Source organism: Myotis davidii, unplaced genomic scaffold (genome assembly GCF_000327345.1).
Source record: "Myotis davidii unplaced genomic scaffold, ASM32734v1 scaffold902, whole genome shotgun sequence".
Lineage (NCBI taxonomy): Eukaryota > Metazoa > Chordata > Mammalia > Chiroptera > Vespertilionidae > Myotis > Myotis davidii.
In genome coordinates, this window is record NW_006293951.1 from 3,433,735 (window position 1) to 3,453,435 (window position 19,701).

The window sequence follows — 19,701 nt, forward strand, 5'->3', positions numbered from 1 at the left end:
TACAATTCTCTGTATCACTGGTCAGAGCAGATGGACTTGGAACGACTTTCATTATTATTTTGTTTTCCTTTTCTCTGATGAAATCAGAAACAAGGGCTCTTTGAAGTAATTGGAAAGAATGGTAATATTCCTAGTGATACCCTGAACACAGCCAGGAGTTTTCCCCTGAACAGGGCCCAGTGGGTTTCCGATAAGAGCCTGTTCTGTTAGACCCGTTAGTGGATTATTTTCCCTACTTGGTGTCTCATTTTTGTGAGAGTGATGCTTGCTTTTCCAAACGGGGAGATTTCTTTTTAATATTTTTTAATTGATTTCAGAGAGAAAGGAAAAGGGAGAGAAATAAAAGCATCAATGATAAGAGAGAATCATTGATTGGCTGCCTCCTGCACACTGAACATTGGGGATTGAGCCCGCAACCGGGGCATGTGCCCTTGACTGGAATCGAACCTGGGACCCTGCTGTCCACAGGCGGACACTCTATCCACTATTATTAGTAAGCCAAACCAGCTAGGGCCAAATGGGGAGATTTTTGTGTCATGTTCTAATACTACTCCGCTCTCTTCTGACGAGTAGTCATTATTCCTGCAAACTAGAAAGAGGAAACACCTGTACTGTATGTTTAATGAGTGCGGTGCTTTTTGAATTCTTTCATGCCAGTACCAGTACCAGTTTGCCTCCCAGAGGAGTGCAGAGTCCTGGAGGAGATGACTTTGTGTGCCTCAGGGCACCCTCAGCCAGGGACATCACACGGGGGATGTGTGGGACTGTTCCCAGGTCTGTCTGCTTTGGGCCTCTGTCCCTGATGGTGGAGGTCAGTTCCCAGTCCTGACTGTCCCTAAGGATCCAAATAACCTCCTTGGTGACTTCAGGGTGCCTTTAGTCTTTCCTTTACTCCGTCAGTTCCGGAGCCCATAGGCAGCTTCCTCCAGCCTTGAGGACCCTGCATTGTTGGACTCTCTAAAGGAGACTCTGACATCTCAGCAAAGATGACTAAAAGCTGTAGACATTTAGGTAACCCATAAAAACATCCAGAAGGTTTTTTTTCTTTGTTGTTGAAAGTATTATGTGTCCCCTCCTTCCCCCCCACTGACCCCGTCCAGCTGTGCCCCCAAAGTTTTTAAAAAACAACACACGTTTTCATTGATTTTTTTTTTTTTTAGAGAGAAACTGGAAGGGAGGTGGCAAGACAGAGAGAGAAACATCAATATCAGAGAGACCCATTGACTGGTTGCCTTTGGCACACGCCCCAACTGGGGATTGATCCTGCAACTGAGGTTAAGTGCCCTTGACCCTAATTGAACCTGTGACCCTTCAGTCTGCAGGCCAATGCTCTACCCACTGAGCAAAACCAGCTAGGGCCAATTCATAAGTTTTATGGCCTCCTGGGTTGACGCTCAACCGCTGAACTACATCAGCCTGGCGTCCAGAAGGGGTTTTTTTTTGTTTTAATTTATTTTCCCTTTATTGATTAAGATATTACAAATGTGTCCTTATCCCCCCAATGTCCTCTCATCCCCCCCAATCCTGCCCTCACACTCTTTAGCGCCGCTCAGTTATCGAGCTCTGGTGTGGATTCTTTCATAGCCTGGTCCTCACTCTAGTAAACTTTCCTCCCAAAGTTGTCACTTCTCCGTAGAAAGTGCTTATGAGGATAGTTGATCAAAGTGGAATCTTGGTACAGAGCAAACTTCAGCTTACGCTGCATAGTGATTTACAGAAGGTAGACTTCTTATAATATCGAATATACTTATATGCTTCTGTCCTTACCTGAAATGTTGGTATGTAATCTTTAAAACAGATGTGATTTTCAGAGCAGTCTTAGATTTACAGAAAAATGGAGATAGTACATATTTCCTACACCCTCACCCCTCATCCACACATGTAGTTTTCCCTATCATTAGCATCTTCTAGCAGTATGATACATGTTACAATTAATTAATCAATTTTGATACAGTATTAACCAAGGTCTGTACTCTGTTCAGATTCCTTAGTGTTTATTTAATGTCCTTTCTGTGTTGGAGGATCCCAGCCAATGTACCGCACTCAGTCAGTCGTCATGTCTCCGAGGCTCCTCTTGGCTGTGACAGTTTCTCAGACTTGCCTTGTCTTTGATAATCATGACGGTTTTGACAAGTATTCATGAGGTAGATTGTAGATTTCTCCTCTTGGAATTTGATGTTTTTCTCCAGATTATACTGAGGCTGTAGGATCATATGATGAGACTATGTTTAGCCTTGTAAGAAGCTGCCAAACTGTCTTCCAAAGTGGCTGAGTACCATTTTGCATTTCCACCAGCAATTTATAAGAGTTCTGTCACTTGTATGCTTGTCAGCGAGTCAGTTTTTTGGACTGCAGCCATTCTGATAGGTGTGTAGAGGTTGGGATATAATTTTTAACTTAGTCATACTATCATATTTTGTTATCTCTGAGTATCCTACATAATAAAAGGGCAATATGCAAATTGTCCCCTGACCAGGAGTTTGACCATTCGACCAGGGGGTGAGGGTGGCCCACCAACCTCCCGCGTTCCTTCCCCACGACCGGCTCGGCCCCAATCGGGGTGTGCTGGCCGGACCCCACCTGTGCACGAATTCATGAAAAAAAAATGATCACCCCAATCAGGGCAGGCCAGCTGGACCCCACCCATGTACAAATTCGTGCACCGGGCCTGTAGTAGAAACATAAGCTTTCTCCTGATATTTCTCTTCAAATTACCATTAAGAAAAGAATGTGTGCTTTTCCCCATTTGAATAACAGTTATAGATGTTTAAATAGCATTTCACTTATTACAATCTATAATAATAAAAGCATAATTTGCTAATTAGACCGGACGTCCTTCCAACCAAAGCCACAGTGGGCGGGGGCTGGGACCAAGGCCCTTGCACAAATTTCGTCATCGGGCCTATAGTAAAATATAATTACCTATTCTCTTTCCTTTCTTATTACTAGCTTATAAGCTGCAACTATTGGTGTGAAGTTATATTCCATTGATGTTGATGTTTCATGTTGATTGCTTTTGTTTAATTTTTTTATTTTCATTTTCCATTCTTCACAGTCAAATTTTTTGCTTTTTTGTTTGTTCATAAAGCTTTTTTGTTTCTGTTACATTATGTAGTTTTGTACCAATGGCTAGAAGCAGATCGTCATGGCAGGAGCCAAGATGCTGCAAATACGACCTCAGGTAAAAATAAAAAGTTGAGGTGTTAGAAATCATTATTTTAATTCACCCAAGCCCATCGTAATTGTTTCTTTATTCAGTTTTGCTCAGGCAAAAAATAGGTATTGTTTTGTATTTCTATTCTTTCTTCTGCATCTTAATTTTTTTTTTAAAGATTGCCTTTGCTTCAAGCCTTGAAAAAAAATTATTCATGAGCCTGTAAGCTCTCTTGGCAGATATGTCCTATTTTTTAGGGGGAAAAGCTTAATTGCAGCTAGGTTTAGGAGGAGATTACTTGACAGTATTACTTGAAATTAAGTCTTTATGTAGTTGTAGTGGGGGGTATTAATATTTGCACAAATTTACAATCCTTGTTCATTTCAGGATAATGTTTGAAGGTGGATTTTAAGTTAAGTCAAGGATGCTTACATATAATTTCTAGTTCCTGGGAATCCAAATTCTTAGACTGACTCATTTCTCCTGCTAAGCCCTAGTAAGAGATTCTAAGTTAGAGGTTTATTGAAACCTGGGCTCAAAATGGGAAGATAAGGTTATTCCCCCATCTCACATCTCCAAAAGGCATCTCCAGGTTTGCTTCTCTGACTGGTACTAGTAGGAATAGCTGAACCCACTTATTTCTAAATCCTTAACAGTGTCACCAGAATTTCTCCATAGTTGTTTATTCCCCTAATTTCCTTCAAAATAATATTTGCCAAGACAGCTGTTTATATAGCAATGATCTTTCCTATTGCCCCCACCCCCTTTTTGGCAATCTAATGAGAGGTGGTGGTGGTGGTGGTGGTGGTGGTGGTGGTGGTGGTGGTGGTGGTGGTGATGGCGATGATTCTGTTTTTCTTTTGTTAGATTTGGGTTTCTGTTTTCATGAGTTTTTTGGGTTTTGTTTTTGTGAAATTTTTTCTCTCTGGAGGTGGTTTTCCTTCTCTCTCTTCTGGTGATTAATTGGGCCTCAAGGGGGTGTGGTGTTCCTTAGTGAGCAGAACAATTATATTGAAAATGGCACTGTCGTGACTTTTCTGATTTATCTTTTGTCCCATTAATAACTTCATATATGAATAAGGATAATGTTACTGTTTTAACTGAACTCAGGCAGGAATCATTAAAAGGTAAGTGATGCAAGGAGTTCTGTCCTGCGAATGTGCTGTTTCTTATGCCCCACAGTGTTTCGTATTTTATTTACATTCACGGATAATAAAAACAAGCATTTTGGGAATTTGAGGGTGGGCGAAGGAGAGCGTTTCTTGTGGCTGTATATTTCTGAGGCTACACTGTTGCTGTGTCAGTAGCACAGTCAGCAGATTGACCTTGAGAACCAGGAGAAAGTGTCTGTTTTATTTTTTTCTCTGACTTGAGGTGAAGTAAAAAGTAACCTTTTTTTAAAATGAAGAAGTGACTAATCTAGAATATAGTATTAGCTTAAAGATGGCATTCATCCTCCCGAAATAAACCATTCTGAGCCCTAACTCTTTTCTTCAGACACATTGACTCAGGGACTATTTCCCATGGACTTTTTGATGTTTACAGACCCTTAGAAGCATGGTGCAAAAATGGATAACTTGCCTTAGGGATGCCCTTGACCTTTGTCTTCTTGAAGTGAAAACTCTCTACTCCATCTCTTAAAAGATGGAAACATGGGGTAGGAAGATGAAGTGCTGGCCTAAATAAGTAAGAGGAACAAACCCAAAGGAAAATGATCATTAGCCAAGGGCTCAAATTAGAAACAGTAGGTTACTTGCAGCAAGTCTATTTAAATTATGTGCCTTTATTCAAAAAAGCTCTTGGATACTATATTGCAATCTCCAGCAAGATTTTAGAGTAAGCATGTCAAACTCAAAGGGTAACACGGGCCAAATAAACAAGGTTTAAGTTTATGTGGGCCACAAAAAAAACAAAAGCTTCAATTTTCATAGAAACGTAGGTTTATTTTGATAGAGACATGCTGAATACAAAGGGCTGAAATAAATGAGTAGTCGTTAACATAAGATAGTAGAACATTTTAATAAAAAATAGTATTTTTTCTTGAACATTAACTTACCAGACACTGAATAACTGCACAAATGAATAAGCGTAATGCAAATAAACCTATTTTTTTTGTTCTCCAAAAGTAAAATATTTCCTGTTGCGTCCAACAAACAAGTCAGTCCAAGACTAATGACGTGGCCATCAGCTGCTAAAATATTCGCTGCTAGTATTAGTGGAGAGAAATGGTGGGCCTGCACATAAGGCGTGTAAGGGAAATGAATGCAACACTATTATAGTAATCTAGTCATTAGCGAACATTATAGTTTGTTATTAATAATTATGTATACCAGGATATTGTAAAAACTAAGTTACGAAATTTTTATTAAAACATTTCTTACATACCATTATATTGAATGGGCTGCAAAATATTTGTTGTGGTGAGTTTGACATGTTTGTTTTAGAGTGTGCTTTTTCTCCTGTGATCTGTTTTGCACTAAAAGGTGTTTTAATATTCATATCTTAATATTTTTATGAAAAATGGAAACGGAGTCTGACTACGTGTCCAAGTGTGACTCATAAGTTGCTTTATGATATTTTTACTGGTACAAATACTGGTAACTGGCATTTATCTTTCGATATAACAGCTCATGTTTTGCGCTTAAAAAGTAAACTTTGAAAGTACAGAAAACACAAGAGAAAAAATAGTGTTTCTCCAAGGTCTTCCACTTTCTCAATCTCAACTTTTTGACATTGAGAATTAAAGATCCATCCACATTAAAATAGTTTATGAAACTAAGGCATTTGTAGGTAACAGATCTCATGGGAGTTAATTTGATCGAAGAACTGAGCTGACAGCTATTATTAAATTTTCTTATATATAACATTCAAAGACTAGTCTACTTTTCTTTCCAGATTTTTGACAGGTGATGAATTTGGCTTAGAATAGATTGTTTCTTTTCAGAGTTTAGTGTATTCAGTGTGTTTTATCTACTAAGCTAGACAACTCAGTAATGATGTTCTAATTCTGTTAATTCTTGTAAAAGCCTGGAGATGCAGTCACGTTTACCAGAGAATTTTGTGGAAATTTAAGCCCATTGCCTTTTTTGAGTACTGTAGCCTTAGGTCTGTCCATGTACAAAATTCCGGGATTGTAAGAGGTATGATCAGCTTAATTCAGGATGTTTCTTTAATGAATTAAATGTTTCCAAATAGATATTTTTACCACTACCTATTGCAGTGAGGGCAATAATTAGGTTACGGCAAGGATTATATCACATCTGATTTCTAGTATCAATTGTCTAGCTAGGATTTTAAAATTCAGAATCTAAAGTCTTCAATGCAGACCTTTTATTACAGGTGGTGGTTGGTTTTTTTTTCATTTGTCCATTGAGAATTTTACGGTGCAGACTGTTAGAAGTAGAAATTGAATTAGATTTCAGCACCATCAGTCAGTATGGCTACAAAATAAAACTAAAGCTATGGCATGCTTTTGAGGGAATTCTAGATGTTAACTAATTGTTATGTGATATAGGTGAAAATTTTGACCAGAGTCCTTTGAGAAGAACATTCAAATCCAAGGTTCTGGCCCACTACCCTCAGAATATAGAGTGGAACCCTTTTGATCAAGATGCAGTGAATATGGTATGTATGTTTCTTTTCCTTTTTAGGCTTTTAATTTTACTGAGATGACAATAGTGACTATTTTGAATGTCTCATTATTTTATGTATGTATGTATGTATGTTAGTCCTCACTCAAGGATATTTTCAATTTATTTATTTATTTATTTATTTATTTATTTTTAGAGTGAGGGAAGGGAGGGGGAGAAACAGAGAGGGAGAGAAACATTGATATAAGATGTCTTTCTCACATCGATTGATTCTATCATGCCTTTGCCCCGACCACGGTCGGGGATTGAGCCTGCAACTGAGGTACATGCCCTTGACTGGAATTGAACCTGGGACCCGTCAGTCCAAGGGCTGGTGCTCTAACCACTGGGAAAAACCAGCTAGGGCATTATTTAATTCTTTAAATATACATTTTTATATGATAATATACTCATTTATAGATGTAAAAAATTAAACTCAGAGAGTTTTAGTAACTTGTCTAGGGTCCCCATAGCAAATAATTATATGCAGTGGACCCTCCAAACCATTTTCTTTTCCTACTATTAAGCTGTGTTGTGAGTTTGTATTAACTAACACATAGATGGCTTTGATAAACAGTGAAAATACTTTGTTTTCCTGGAAAGAATCCTGATGGAAGGAATATGGTTACAGTTCTCATATTTCAGGGAATGTTGTATGATAGGCCTGTAATGTACCATAGTCACAGAGTAAAGAGTGAAAGGCCCTTCAGTGCATCATTCAGACAGTAGGAATTTGTTTGTAAGGACTTTGAATGAATGTCGTGCATTACCAGTGGTGATTTTAAGTCCCTTTAGAGATTCTTGGGCCTAACTAAGTAGGTCATAGTTTGCAGATCATTTAGGAATCTGCAAATTAATGGGAAAATAGTAAAGAAAAGAGTGTCAAAATAAAGCAATGGAAAAATGGATAAGAATGTAAATAGATTATAACACTTGATCCCCTTAAGTTAGTAAGATATTTCAAAGTATAAATTATTTTGTGAGAAATTAGAATGGTGTCCAGAACTAGGGTCTTAACTACAATATAAACCCAGTCATTTGGAACCAAGTATCACACTGATGTGTGTGTGTGTGTGTGTGTGTGTGTGTGCGCGCGCGCGCGCTTTCTTTTACTCATTTGAATGGATTAAAAGTGAGATATCTGTGAAATTAGGAAGGGGCCCCAAAGTGAGCAAATCAGAGATCAGGCATGACAGGCACCGAAATGATTAACGGTGGACTGAGACACTAATCCATATGGGTTATTTTGCCTTTGTTTTTTTACTATTTTAAAGGTAGAGCCAAAAGACCCTGTTACTATAAGGGAAGGAAGTTAATGTTTAGTAGATGCCTGCTAGACACTTCGTGTATGTGACTTTCACATACATGCTTGCATGTACCCAGTGAGGACCCTAACTCATATTTTGCAGAGGTTTAGTTACTTGTCCAGAGTTATGCAGGGAGTCTCAGAGGTTAAATCCAGATCATTTTTCCCTCCAGCTCACTCCCCACCCCCTGCCCCCAATGCTGTCTCCCCCAAAGAAAAACTATGCAACTTAGTTTTGACCTGCACTAAGATGATATAGGTCACATTGGACCTTTGTGGTATTTCTATATCACAGTGAACCCATTCCAGTCTGGGGCTTGCACCAAGCAGGGAGTTAACGTGGTAATTTTCTAAGGACAGATGCCTAAGTCTCCTGGCACTTTAAGTCTTCACAGAATCCAGTGCAGTTATTTCTCTAAACTGTCACCCAATACCAAAATAACCAGAGATGCCATTTTAATGGAAGTTAATAATGCGGAGCCCAGGCTCCTCTTTGGTGAAGACAAAACTATAGATATAAAGTAGAACACGATTGTTGTGTTTATGGGAGTTGGAGAATTACAGACAAGTGTCTGACTAAAATAGCCAACAAGCAGCAGTGACAAAAAATAATTTATCAGCTGCTTATGTCAGCAAATTAATGGGAAAATATTAAAGAAAAGAGTGTCAAAATAAAGCAATAGGAAAATGGACAAGAATGTAAAAGGATTATAACACTTGATCTGCTTAAATTAGTAAGATATTTCAAAGTATAAATTACTCTGCGAGAAATTAGAATGGTGTCCAGAACTAGGGTCTTAACTACAATACAGTCATTTGGAACCACTCAAGGATATGTTTCAATTTATTTTATTGGAACCAGATATCACACTGATTGTGTGTGTGTGTGTGTGTGTGTGTGTGTGTGTGTTTTCTTTTAATCATTTGAATGGCTTTTGCTTCTATCTGCAAAAAATTAATTTTAAATTAATTATTCATTTCCTTGCTCTGTCTTTGCTATTTTCCTCTCTCCTTGCCTCTGAGGTTATTTTGTGTAAGCAGCAAGTTTCCCTCTGAAGAATAAACACAGAGGTGTGTATTTTGATGGTTAAGCACCACAGAGCATTTTGTTCATTGCTGCAAATCTAAAGGGATTTGCTGGCACTCCTTGAAAATCTCTGAAAAGCATCCCATTAAACTAGTCTGCATTTGGGTCATAGATTTACTGCCCTTAATTTCCTCTTTGATTTATTAGTAAGTGCATTTGTATGAAGCTATAATTTATTCCCACCAAAAGGTATAAAGCTTTGTTCTGTTTGTAAGATTTATTTTTACTGTTGAAAGTATTACAGATGTTTTCCCTCCCTGCCCCCCCATTGACCCCTTCCACACCGCTCCTCCCACCTCCAGGCCTCCCTCCCTCCCAGACACACACACTATTGTCTGTGTCTAGAGCTTTGTTCTTGCCGTTAGCAAAATCCCACTCCAAGGAGTGAGTCACCACCTTCTGTAGTATCAGTCATTCCTCTAACAAGCAACAGTGGTGCTTTGAAATAAGGTTAATTTCACACAGAAATTAAGTACCCCAAAGCAGTGAACTTCATTAAATAAAAAAATTCCACGTGTATGAGTGCAATGCAAATATAATAGAAAATAGATCCAAGTGACAGGTGAAATTGTTTCTGAATTAATTGCTTTTTATATATCTTTTGGTTGTTAATTCAGAAATTTTTATGGGGGAGGGGGGGAATGGAAGTATCATAAAACAGAGAACAATACAACAATCTTATACACACCACCCAGAACTCATGTCAACATTGACAATTTGCTTCAGGTCCATAGCTTTCCTCTTAAAGCAAAGCATTGCAAAAAGAGTTGAAGTTTTCCTGCCTGTCCCCCCATTTCAGATCTCTCTGAGTCCTCTGTATTGGCATCCAGATTGTTTATGCAGTGTTCTAGTACATAGATCTTATCCTTGAGAATGTGTGGCTCAGTTGGTTAAGAGTTGTCCCGTGCACCAAAAGGTCGCTGGTTCAGCTCCCAATCGGGACACAAGCCCAGATTGTGGGCTCAATCCCTGGTAAGAGTGGGTGCAGGAGGCAGCTACTCCATGTTTCTCTCTCACATTGATTTCTTTCCCTGTCCCTCTCTCTCTCTTTCCCACTCTCTCACCTTCCTCTCCCTTTTTCTCTTTTTCTCTCCCTGTCCCTCTTCCTTCCTCTCACTCTAAAACCAATAAAAACATATTTTAAAGAAATGTAGTGACCCTGGGAATTGTGAGGAAGAAAATATGGTCAATACCTTTGAAGCAAGTTATATGAAGTATAAAGATTCTGTTTTGTATATCCTAAATGAAACATCTGATGTGTGATATTTCTGGCAATAAAAGTGTAACAACTATTATAAAGTTCTAAGTTTACAATCTGTAAAGCTCTAAGTTTACAATTTATTATTTACTTTAATAACGAAGAAGGGTGGAATGGAATGATGAGCAAAGAGTAAAGGATTGGCTGGAAGAAAACCTATTCAGATGCCTATCTTACAAGAGTCAAAAAGAAGAGGGCACTATATATACTTTACAGACTCAGCAAGAATTTGAAATGGATAACCCTTAGTCACATTAATAGGTTTGACATTCGAATGAAAGTAAGCACTCGTTTTAACCCAAGTTTAAGCTTGTGTCTCACAGTAAACTCATAAGAATAGGATTCTAATCCAGTTATTACTGGGGTAGCCCACTTGTTTTCTTAACATCACAGCAAGACTATCACACTGGCATCTCAAACTCAACACATCCAAACTGAATTCACAATCTTCCCATCAACCTTGGTCAGTCCAACCATCTCCCTAGTTACTTAAGTCAGAAATCTAGTGTCATCCTTGAAAGCTCTCACTTTTTCACCCTCCCTCCTCCGCAGTCAGTTATGTATCTACCTCTCTCTGTTACTACACACCCACCATAGTCCAAACCTCCAAGCTCTCTTACCTGGACTCCTGCTCCTGTCCTTCCTGTTCCTCACACTGTAGCTTCTGCCTAAGCTGTTGGTTCTCTCGAAGGCTCTTCTTCACATAGTAAATTCTTATTGACCCCTCAGACTTCAACTTAAATGTGATTTCCTCAAAAAACCCATTTTAGAACACCTTCCACCACCTTCCCAACATTCAGTCAGGTTCCCTTAGGTTCTCTTAGCACCTTGTACCTTTTGTAGCACTTATCCCAAGTGCAGTTAATTATTATGTAGTTAGTTGTCAACTTTATGTCTCTTACTATAACTCTGCATCTCACCACTAGGCCAGGAACACTTTCATTCATTGCTATGTCCCTCGCTTTGCACATAGTAGGGATTCACATCACTGAGTAAATGAAGGAAAGTTTACTTGCTTACAATACTTCCCTTCCCCATCCTTGTCTATTCAGATTGTCTATTGCATCTCTAGTGCAAAACCACCCCTTAAGCCATAGTTAGGTGTTTTCTCTTCTCTATTTCTATAAATCTTGAACATACTCCATAGCAGCACTGATCACATCACTTTGTAACAGTTGGTTTACACTATGCCTGTTTTTCCTGTTAGACTGTGAGCTCCCTGAGGTAGGGATTATTTTTATACTTGTCTTTCAGTTATTAAGGTCTAATGCAATACACGTTATAAAATAATATTAAAGGAAGAAAGGAGGAAGAGGAGAAAAGTAGGAAGCAAAGCAAACTGACCAACTCTTTCAGAGTTTTCTGAATAATTTCTCTTTTATTTGGGTAATAAGAGAGAGGGCATAGGAATCATAGAATGATGGAAAAGAGAAAGAGGAATTACTAAAATTCTAGCCAAACTTCCTAAAGAGTCCAAAGGGACAATAAGGACATTTGGTCAATCAAACCAGATGTACACAACATTGTGAGCCCATTTTTGCTAAATTAATTTTGATTTCCAGTGGCAATCTGGGCAATAGTTGTTTTATTGTGAGAGAGTGGTATGGGGCAGGGGGTATTGTTAGTATATATCAATATTAGGGAGTAACAAGAGATTGTTGAATGCCATAGTGAGTATCTTGATTTCTGTCTCAGATTTTCTGAAACATAAACCTGATGTCCTGGCTGGATAGTTCAGTTGATTGGAGCATCCTCCCACTGCATTAAGGTTGTAGGTTCCATCCCCGGTCAGGGCAGGTATAGGAATCAGCCAATGAATGCATAAATAAGTGGAATAATGACTTATTCAATTTCTCTCTCTCTCTCTCTCTCTCTCTCTCTCTCTCTCTCTCTCTCTCATCAATAAATAAGTTAAAAATTTCAACAAAGAAACCTGACAATTCATATAATAATTCTTACTTAAAAAATATTTTGTTTATTGATTTCAGAGAGGAAGGGAGAGGGAGGGAGAGATAGAAACATCAATGATGAGAGAGAGTCATTGATCAGCTAGCTCCTCCCCGCTTCCACCCCTCCCCCCCAATTTCCCACTGGGGATCGAGCCCGCAACCCAGGCATGTGCCCTGACTGGGAATGGAACCATGACCTCCTGGTTCATAGGTCAACACTCAACCACTGACCCACGCCGGCCGGGCAACAATTCTTACTTTTAAAAATGAAAAAGCAATAGCATTTTCCAGTTCATGGTTCTCAGATTAGAAATATAATTCTTACATTTTTTTTATTTGTAGGAAGAGAATTTAAGAATTCTTAACATCTGTTATATGTAGCATAAAAAAAGTCATTCTTTACTTTGAGCACAACTTCTGGCAAGCTTTCTCTATAAATGTTTGACTGTGTGCTCAAGAAAGCTACAAACCCTTAAGGGAATATTTGGCAGTTGTTCAAGAACAGTTCAGCTGTAATTTTGTGGTTTCTGGTGTCAGGAAAGCCTATTGATTAAATTAAATCTTTACGTTGACTTTAGAGGTCACTATGTTTCTTTATGGCCTACTTGAGGTAAAAAGAGAACTACAGACTGAATCAGGAGATGAAGTCGGTCTGGTCCTATTCTCCCCAGCTATTGTCTTTGTTTTCTTGTTCATTAATTTATTCATTCAATAAATGTGCCATGCATTATGCTAAACAAGCTTGAATTTAGCTTGGGCCTAGAGTGTTTCAAATCATTCTTCCTTTTTTCTTTTTAAAAAAAATTCATATATATATATATATATATATATGTATGTATATGTATATGTATATGTATATTTATTTTATTGATTTCAGAGAGAAAGAGAGAGGGAGAGAGAGATGGTCGTACAGAAGCAGCCGTAGAGAGTGCTGGACTGGATGAGTGTGATGGTGTTCCAGTAACATTTTACTTACAGGCCAAAAGGCTGTAGTTTGCTGATTTAAAACAGGATTATTATCTTGCTTATAAATCAGCAGTTTAGATAGGGTTTGGCAGGGTTGCCCTTCTCAAAGTCTTACCCATTCCTTTATCTTGTCAACAGCTGCTTTCACACTACAGTGGTAGAGTCATTGTAACAAAGTCCATGTGGCCTGAAGACCCTAAAATATTCATCTGAATCTTTACAAAAAATGTCGTTGGGTCCTCGGTGTTGGCACTCTCAAGGGCCCACCCAGACTTGCTGGGAGAGTGGCAAGGTTCTGGAAGAGCATGTGGAACTAGAAAAAATTGAGAGCCGTTTTTAGAAATACAATCTGCTACAGGGACAAACCATGCGGATACCTAGGGGAAGATGATTGCAGCCAGAGGGAATAGCAAATTTTGGCAAAAGCAGGCTGGGTGTGTCACAGAACAGCAATCTGGCTGGTGTTGCTGGAGCAGAATAGGTGAGCTAGAGAGCAGTGGGAGATGAAGGCAGAGAAGTTGCTGGGGCCAAGTCATGTGGGGCAGGATTTCAGCTTTGAGATGAGAGGCCATTGGAGGGTTTTGAGAAGTGTGACAAAATGTAACATTTTTAAGGATCACTTTAGCTACATATGGGGACTAGATTATGGGGGACAAAGGCAAAAGCAGGAGACAGGTTAGCAGAATGTTAAATAGTCACCAGGCAAGAGAAGATGTGACTTAGAGTAGTAAGAGTGAAGATAGAACGAGCTAGTTCGTTTCTGAGTATATTTTTGAAGGTAGCGTTTGTGGTCTTTGTTGATGGACTGGATAATGGTGTGAGCGAGAGAGAAGTCAGAGATGACCCCAAGGTTCTGAGGCATTCTTGCTGCCTCCTTGGGACCCCTTTGAAAACCGCAGCCTTTCCGTGCAGGAAGGTTGATGAGCCCAGAGGCACCTCTCATTCTGTCCCCCTCCTGCTATCAACCTTCAGAGGCTTCCGTTGCCCTCCCCAGACTTCTAACGTGACTCACCAAAGCCCTTCATGGCCCAGCCCCTAATTATTTCTCCTGCGTCCTCTCTCCCCTCCCCTCACCTTGCATCCTGTTCTCCACCCACAATGGCTTTCAGTTCCTCAGACCCTCGTCTTCTGTCTTCTGAGCTTTTGCACCTGTTGTCCTTTCTGCCTCCTTATCTCACTAACACCTGTTTAAAAATACATTTTTATTGATTTTAAGGAGGAAGGGAGAGGAGGTAGAAAGAGATAGAAACTTCAATGATGAGAACCATAGATCTGCTGCCTCCTGCATACCCCCTACTGGGGATGGTTCTTTCTTCTTCCTCTACCCCTTTTCTCATTTATGTCCTTCTGCTGTGTTTTTTTCATAACAGCCTGTGTTGACCCTGTTATAGTACTTTTCATACTTTATCGTTTATGGTTTTTTTAATCATCTGTCATTCTTATTGGACTAGAAGCTCCAAAGGAGCAGGGACTGACTTGTGTCTGTCTCTCTCACCATCCTGTCACCATCGAGGGCCTCGCTCATAAAGGCAGTTAGCAAATGTTTGTTGACAGTTTGACCAAAGTACAGGTAACTTTTCAGGCAAATTGTGTTTTCTTGGTAATGTGGGGATGGATTTGGGGGAACGTCTCACTTTTACCCACATCAATGATCAAGCCTGAAAAAAGGAAAGAAAAATATAATGTAAAAATGTATGATAAAATTATTTCTATGCAGAAAGCATATTGAAATATAAAAGTAAAAAGGAATATATAAAAATTAATGATTCTATTTGGGTAGTTGGATTATAAGTTCTGTTTTTCTTAGTGTATTTCAAATTTTCTGTAATTTGTTTCATTTCTTTTACTTAAAATATTTTTAGAAGAATTTTAAAGACTCAATTCTAATTTCTTGTGCATTTTAAGTATCTTAAATATAACATCTTTAACTCCTCAGGTAATTTATTCCCAAATTTGACTGAATCCTGAGTAGTTCCCAAGACCCAGAGCACAATCTCTACTGGAAATAATCTGAAATGTCTGGTTTCTCCCCTTCAGCTTCAGTAAATCAAAAATCATTCCACTCTCAAAGTGTATTTTTCAAGGATGAAATGTCATATTGTTCAAAATAGATAAAATAACTTATTCCATATTTATCAAGTGAGCCTTCATCTATTTCCTTATTTCTTTGAAACGTTATCATCACTACTCTAAAAATAGTACTTTAATATTAAATATCTGTAAAGTGCCCTTGAGTATTTTGTCTTCAAGTCACAGATGTAGCAAATGTTCTAGATAAAGAAACTGGCTCAGAGAAGTTACATCAGTGGTTCTCAGCCTTGGGTGCACATTAGAATCACCTGGGAATCTTTTTTAAATCCTGATTTCTGGGCCTCATCCTCCAGAAATTCTGTTTCTTTGTTACTAATGTTGTGGCCCCGCCCCGTAACAAAGAAACAGAATTTCTGGAGGATGAGGCCCAGAAATCAGGATTTTAAAAAGATTCCCAGGTGATTCTAATGTTCAGCCAAAGTTGAGAACCACAAGTTACATGATTTGCTGAAGGTAACAAGATGGGATAGAGGTTGGCGAACATTGTTTTTTTCTGGTTTGAAGTTATTCGCGCACTGCATTCTGATGCTTCCCCTCTTCCTCCGCAGTTATGCATGCCGAAAGGGCTGTCTTTCAGAACACAGACGGACAGCAGAGACCCTCAGTTCCACTCATTTATAATCACGCGGGAAGATGGTTCTCGCACCTACGGTTTTGTTCTCACTTTCTATGAAGAAGTTACAAGTAAGCAGATCTGCACGGCTATGCAGACGCTCTACCAGATGCACAACGCCGAGCATTACAGCAGCGTCTACGCCTCCTCCTCCTGCAGCATGGACTCGCTGGCCAGCAGCATTGACGAAGGAGATACAACTTCCCTTTTGAAACTCCAGCGATACAACTCCTATGACATCAGCAGAGACACCCTGTATGTTTCCAAAAGCATATGTTTGATCACACCACTGCCTTTCATGCAGGCCTGCAAGAAATTCCTCCTCCAGCTTTACAGAGCAGTTACCTCGCAGCAGCCACCACCCTTGCCGCTGGAGAGCTACATCCATAATATTCTCTATGAGGTACCCCTCCCACCACCAGGGAGATCGCTGAAATTTTATGGTGTTTATGAACCCGTCATATGCCAGAGGCCTGGGCCCAATGAACTCCCCCTCTCCGATTACCCTCTGCGAGAGGCCTTCGAGCTCCTGGGGTTGGAGAACCTGGTGCAGCTGTTCACCTGCGTCCTTCTAGAGATGCAGATCCTTCTCTACTCACAAGGTATGTCTTGCCTTGACTCCGAGTCTCCCAGGAACAAGTACTCATGCTCCCAATTGCTGTGTTTCCATGGGGTGTATTGTTAGAACCAAATAACTCGTGGTCAGAAGTCTTTTCTGTTTTGTGTAAAAGGAACAGGTGTCGGTGGGACCAGAGGCTGAGACATTCCATCTCTTTAGGGTGGCAGTGGCTGTAGAGAATAGCAGGAAAGAATACAAAAGCAGTAACTTGGCTGACTTGAGTCTATTTTTTCAAGGGAAATCCCCCCTCTCTCCCCCGCTGTCCTGATAATACATAATTATCCTAAAAGAAACCTTTCTTTTCATAATGAAAGTCAGAGAGTCCTGTTACTACCAGGAACATGTAGACTTTTCATTTTTTACAGATTAGTAAAGGCTCACGTCACAACTCAGCTGACATTAGAAAGGGAGAGATGAAATTGTTAGGACTCTGCAGCTCCTGAAGGCAGCGGTTTTCAGCCTTTTCACCTAGTGGCACACATAAAATATTTATTAAAATTGCGTGGCACAACAAAAAAAATTTTTTTTTGCCGATCTGACAAAAAAATAGGTATAATTTTGATTCATTCACACAGGACAGCTATTGTTGTATTGGCTGTTGTTACTGTTGTTTTTTTATTTGACAGTCTAAGGCAGTGGTTCTCAACCTGTGGGTCGCGACCCTTTTGGCGGTCGAACGACCCTTTCACAGGCGTTGCCTAAGACCATCCTGCATATCAGATATTTACATTACAATTCATAACAGTAGCAACATTACAGTTATGAAGTAGCAACAAAAATAATTTTATGGTTGGGTCACAACATGAGGAACTGTATTTAAAGGGCCAGGAGGTTGAGAACCACTGGCAAGGGAAAAGAGGTCATTGCTCCTGACCAAAGAGTCAGGTATTGCATATGTTAAATACACTTTCGGCACCCGGGTTGAGGATGGCTGTCCTAAGGCAGTCAGCTTTGGGTCTTTTTGCCTGTGGGTGATTCCATGTGGTGAGAGAAGGGGTACGGCTGTGAAACTCTGTACTTTCCTGGGTCTAACAATTGCACCAGAGTTATGCAGGGGCTTTTTGTTTTGTTCTTCATCCCAGAACCAAGTTACTGGCACCTTGGTGATGTTTTTCACTCAGAGTTCTCCCAACACATACTTAAGAAACTAACACAATGTGGGTTTCATTTTCTTTTACCAGTATGAATAGGGATTTGCAGAGGAAGTGGAGATGCCGTGTCTTAATGGAGAATGAATGGAGGGAGAGCGTAAAATGGGACCTGTGCACTGATGAGCCCTCTGAGGAATGTGGCCCCGATAGTTGGGTTTGCGTGTTGCTAACTCGTGTTCAGGCAGAACGGACGTGCAGCCTCCTGACTGCTGCTGTCAGGCTCCTTTTGCCGCGTTCCGGTTTTTCTTTTCCATTTCAGATGATGAGTGAGAGGCTGAGCCAAGCAGGCTATCTTTGTCCTTCCCCATCTCGTGTGTCTGTTGACACGATTTGCGTGTTGACAGCTTTCCACGGGGTTGTATTTTCTTCAGCTTATCCTACGTAATGTTCTTTGATAATGTGTCCCAGCGTCTCAGTGCTGGTCAGGAAGCTCTTCTCCAATAGCCAGTCCGCGCTCTTTCCTCTCCTCGCGCTCTCGCTTTCTTTGTGCTCGCCATAACCTAGGATCACCCCTTTGTGTCTGAAAGATTTAACCTGAAGTGATTCTCCCTTCCTTTCTGTTTCTTCCTTTCTTGCTTTATTCCCTGAAGGGAGTAAAGATTAGAGAGTTGCTGGAGGGGCAGGGGCTTGGAGCTTAATATGCTCAAGTGTAGTAGTAACCCATTAGAAAAGAGAATTTTAGGTCCTAGATATACAGGTCATTTTCAAGGTCATATAGTTCAGTGTCCTAATGTTCTGGTTAGAAAGAATATTGGTTTTTGAAGTCATAACAACCCTGGGTTCAAATCTCTGCTCTGTCACTTACTGTAACCATGGACAAGTTACATAATCTTCCTGAGTGTTAAGTTTATTTTTATGGGGGATGACTGTTTTTTTTCTTCCCCTCACTGATTTATTGTGAAGGCTAAATAAGAAAACCTGTACAAAATACTTTGAGCATAACTGGTTCACTCTATGATAGCCAATGTTGTTGTCATTATTAGTTTCATTAGTCCTACCTAATCCTTTCTGAATTATGCATATCTTAAATTGTGAGGGTCTAATATATTACTGCATTTAAAGTACCTGGTATAACTTTGTTAAAAAGGTAAGGCCTTTATTTCAGGGTTGAAAACCTAATAAATGTTCTCTTATACTGAATGTCATGCTTTTTTCTTTAAAATATATTTTTGTTGATTTCAGAGAGGGAGGAAGAGGGAGAGAGAGATAGAAATATCAATGATGAGAATCATTGATTGGCTGTCTCTTGCACGCCCCCCACTGGGGATTGAACCCAAAACCCAGGCATATACCCTAACTGGGAATCCAACCCCATGACCTCCTGGTTCATAAGTCAATGCTCAATCACTGAGCCACGCCGGCAGGGCTGTCATGTTTTTTTTTTAAAGAAAAAAACCCTCCATTATCACACTTCCTGTTTTAAGTAGCACTGTATCTCTCATTGCTTGTGGTCTGTCCTGAATGCTCTTTCTGCTTTGATTACCTTATCCCATCTGATTTATGGAGTCTGTTGAAAAGTTATAGTTATTTCAGTTTCAAATGAAGAATGATTACTTATGAGCATGTTTTTGTACTCAAATGAATATTTTTTGGTAACTTGACCTTATGTTTAGAACAAGAGTGACTCTTGAGATTGTAGAAATACACATTTTTTTAAAAAGTATAATACAAAAGAAGTCTCGATTAGGAAGATGGCGGCATAGGTTAACGCTGGAGATTGCTGCCTCAAACAACCAATTCAAATTACACCTAAAAGACGGAACGGACATCATCCAGAACCACAGGAGGGCCAGCTGAGTGGAAATTCTACAACTAGGAGTAAAGAGAATATCATACCCAGACTCAGAGGAGGCGCAGTGCTGAAGTGAAATACTCAGG

At 39.7% G+C, this 19,701-nt stretch overlaps 1 protein-coding gene across 1 annotated transcript in view; it reads left to right on the forward strand.

Annotated features, from left to right (window-relative positions):
* The window catches only part of DENND5B (DENN/MADD domain containing 5B), an 831,092-nt gene that overhangs the window by 731,477 nt on the left and 79,914 nt on the right, over positions 1-19,701 (forward strand). Inside the window, exons 2-4 of the mRNA XM_015566631.1 lie at positions 3,116-3,181; positions 6,669-6,778; positions 15,989-16,655. Of these exons, the coding sequence (XP_015422117.1) occupies positions 3,116-3,181; positions 6,669-6,778; positions 15,989-16,655 (843 nt within the window). The remainder of the gene's footprint in view (positions 1-3,115; positions 3,182-6,668; positions 6,779-15,988; positions 16,656-19,701) is intronic.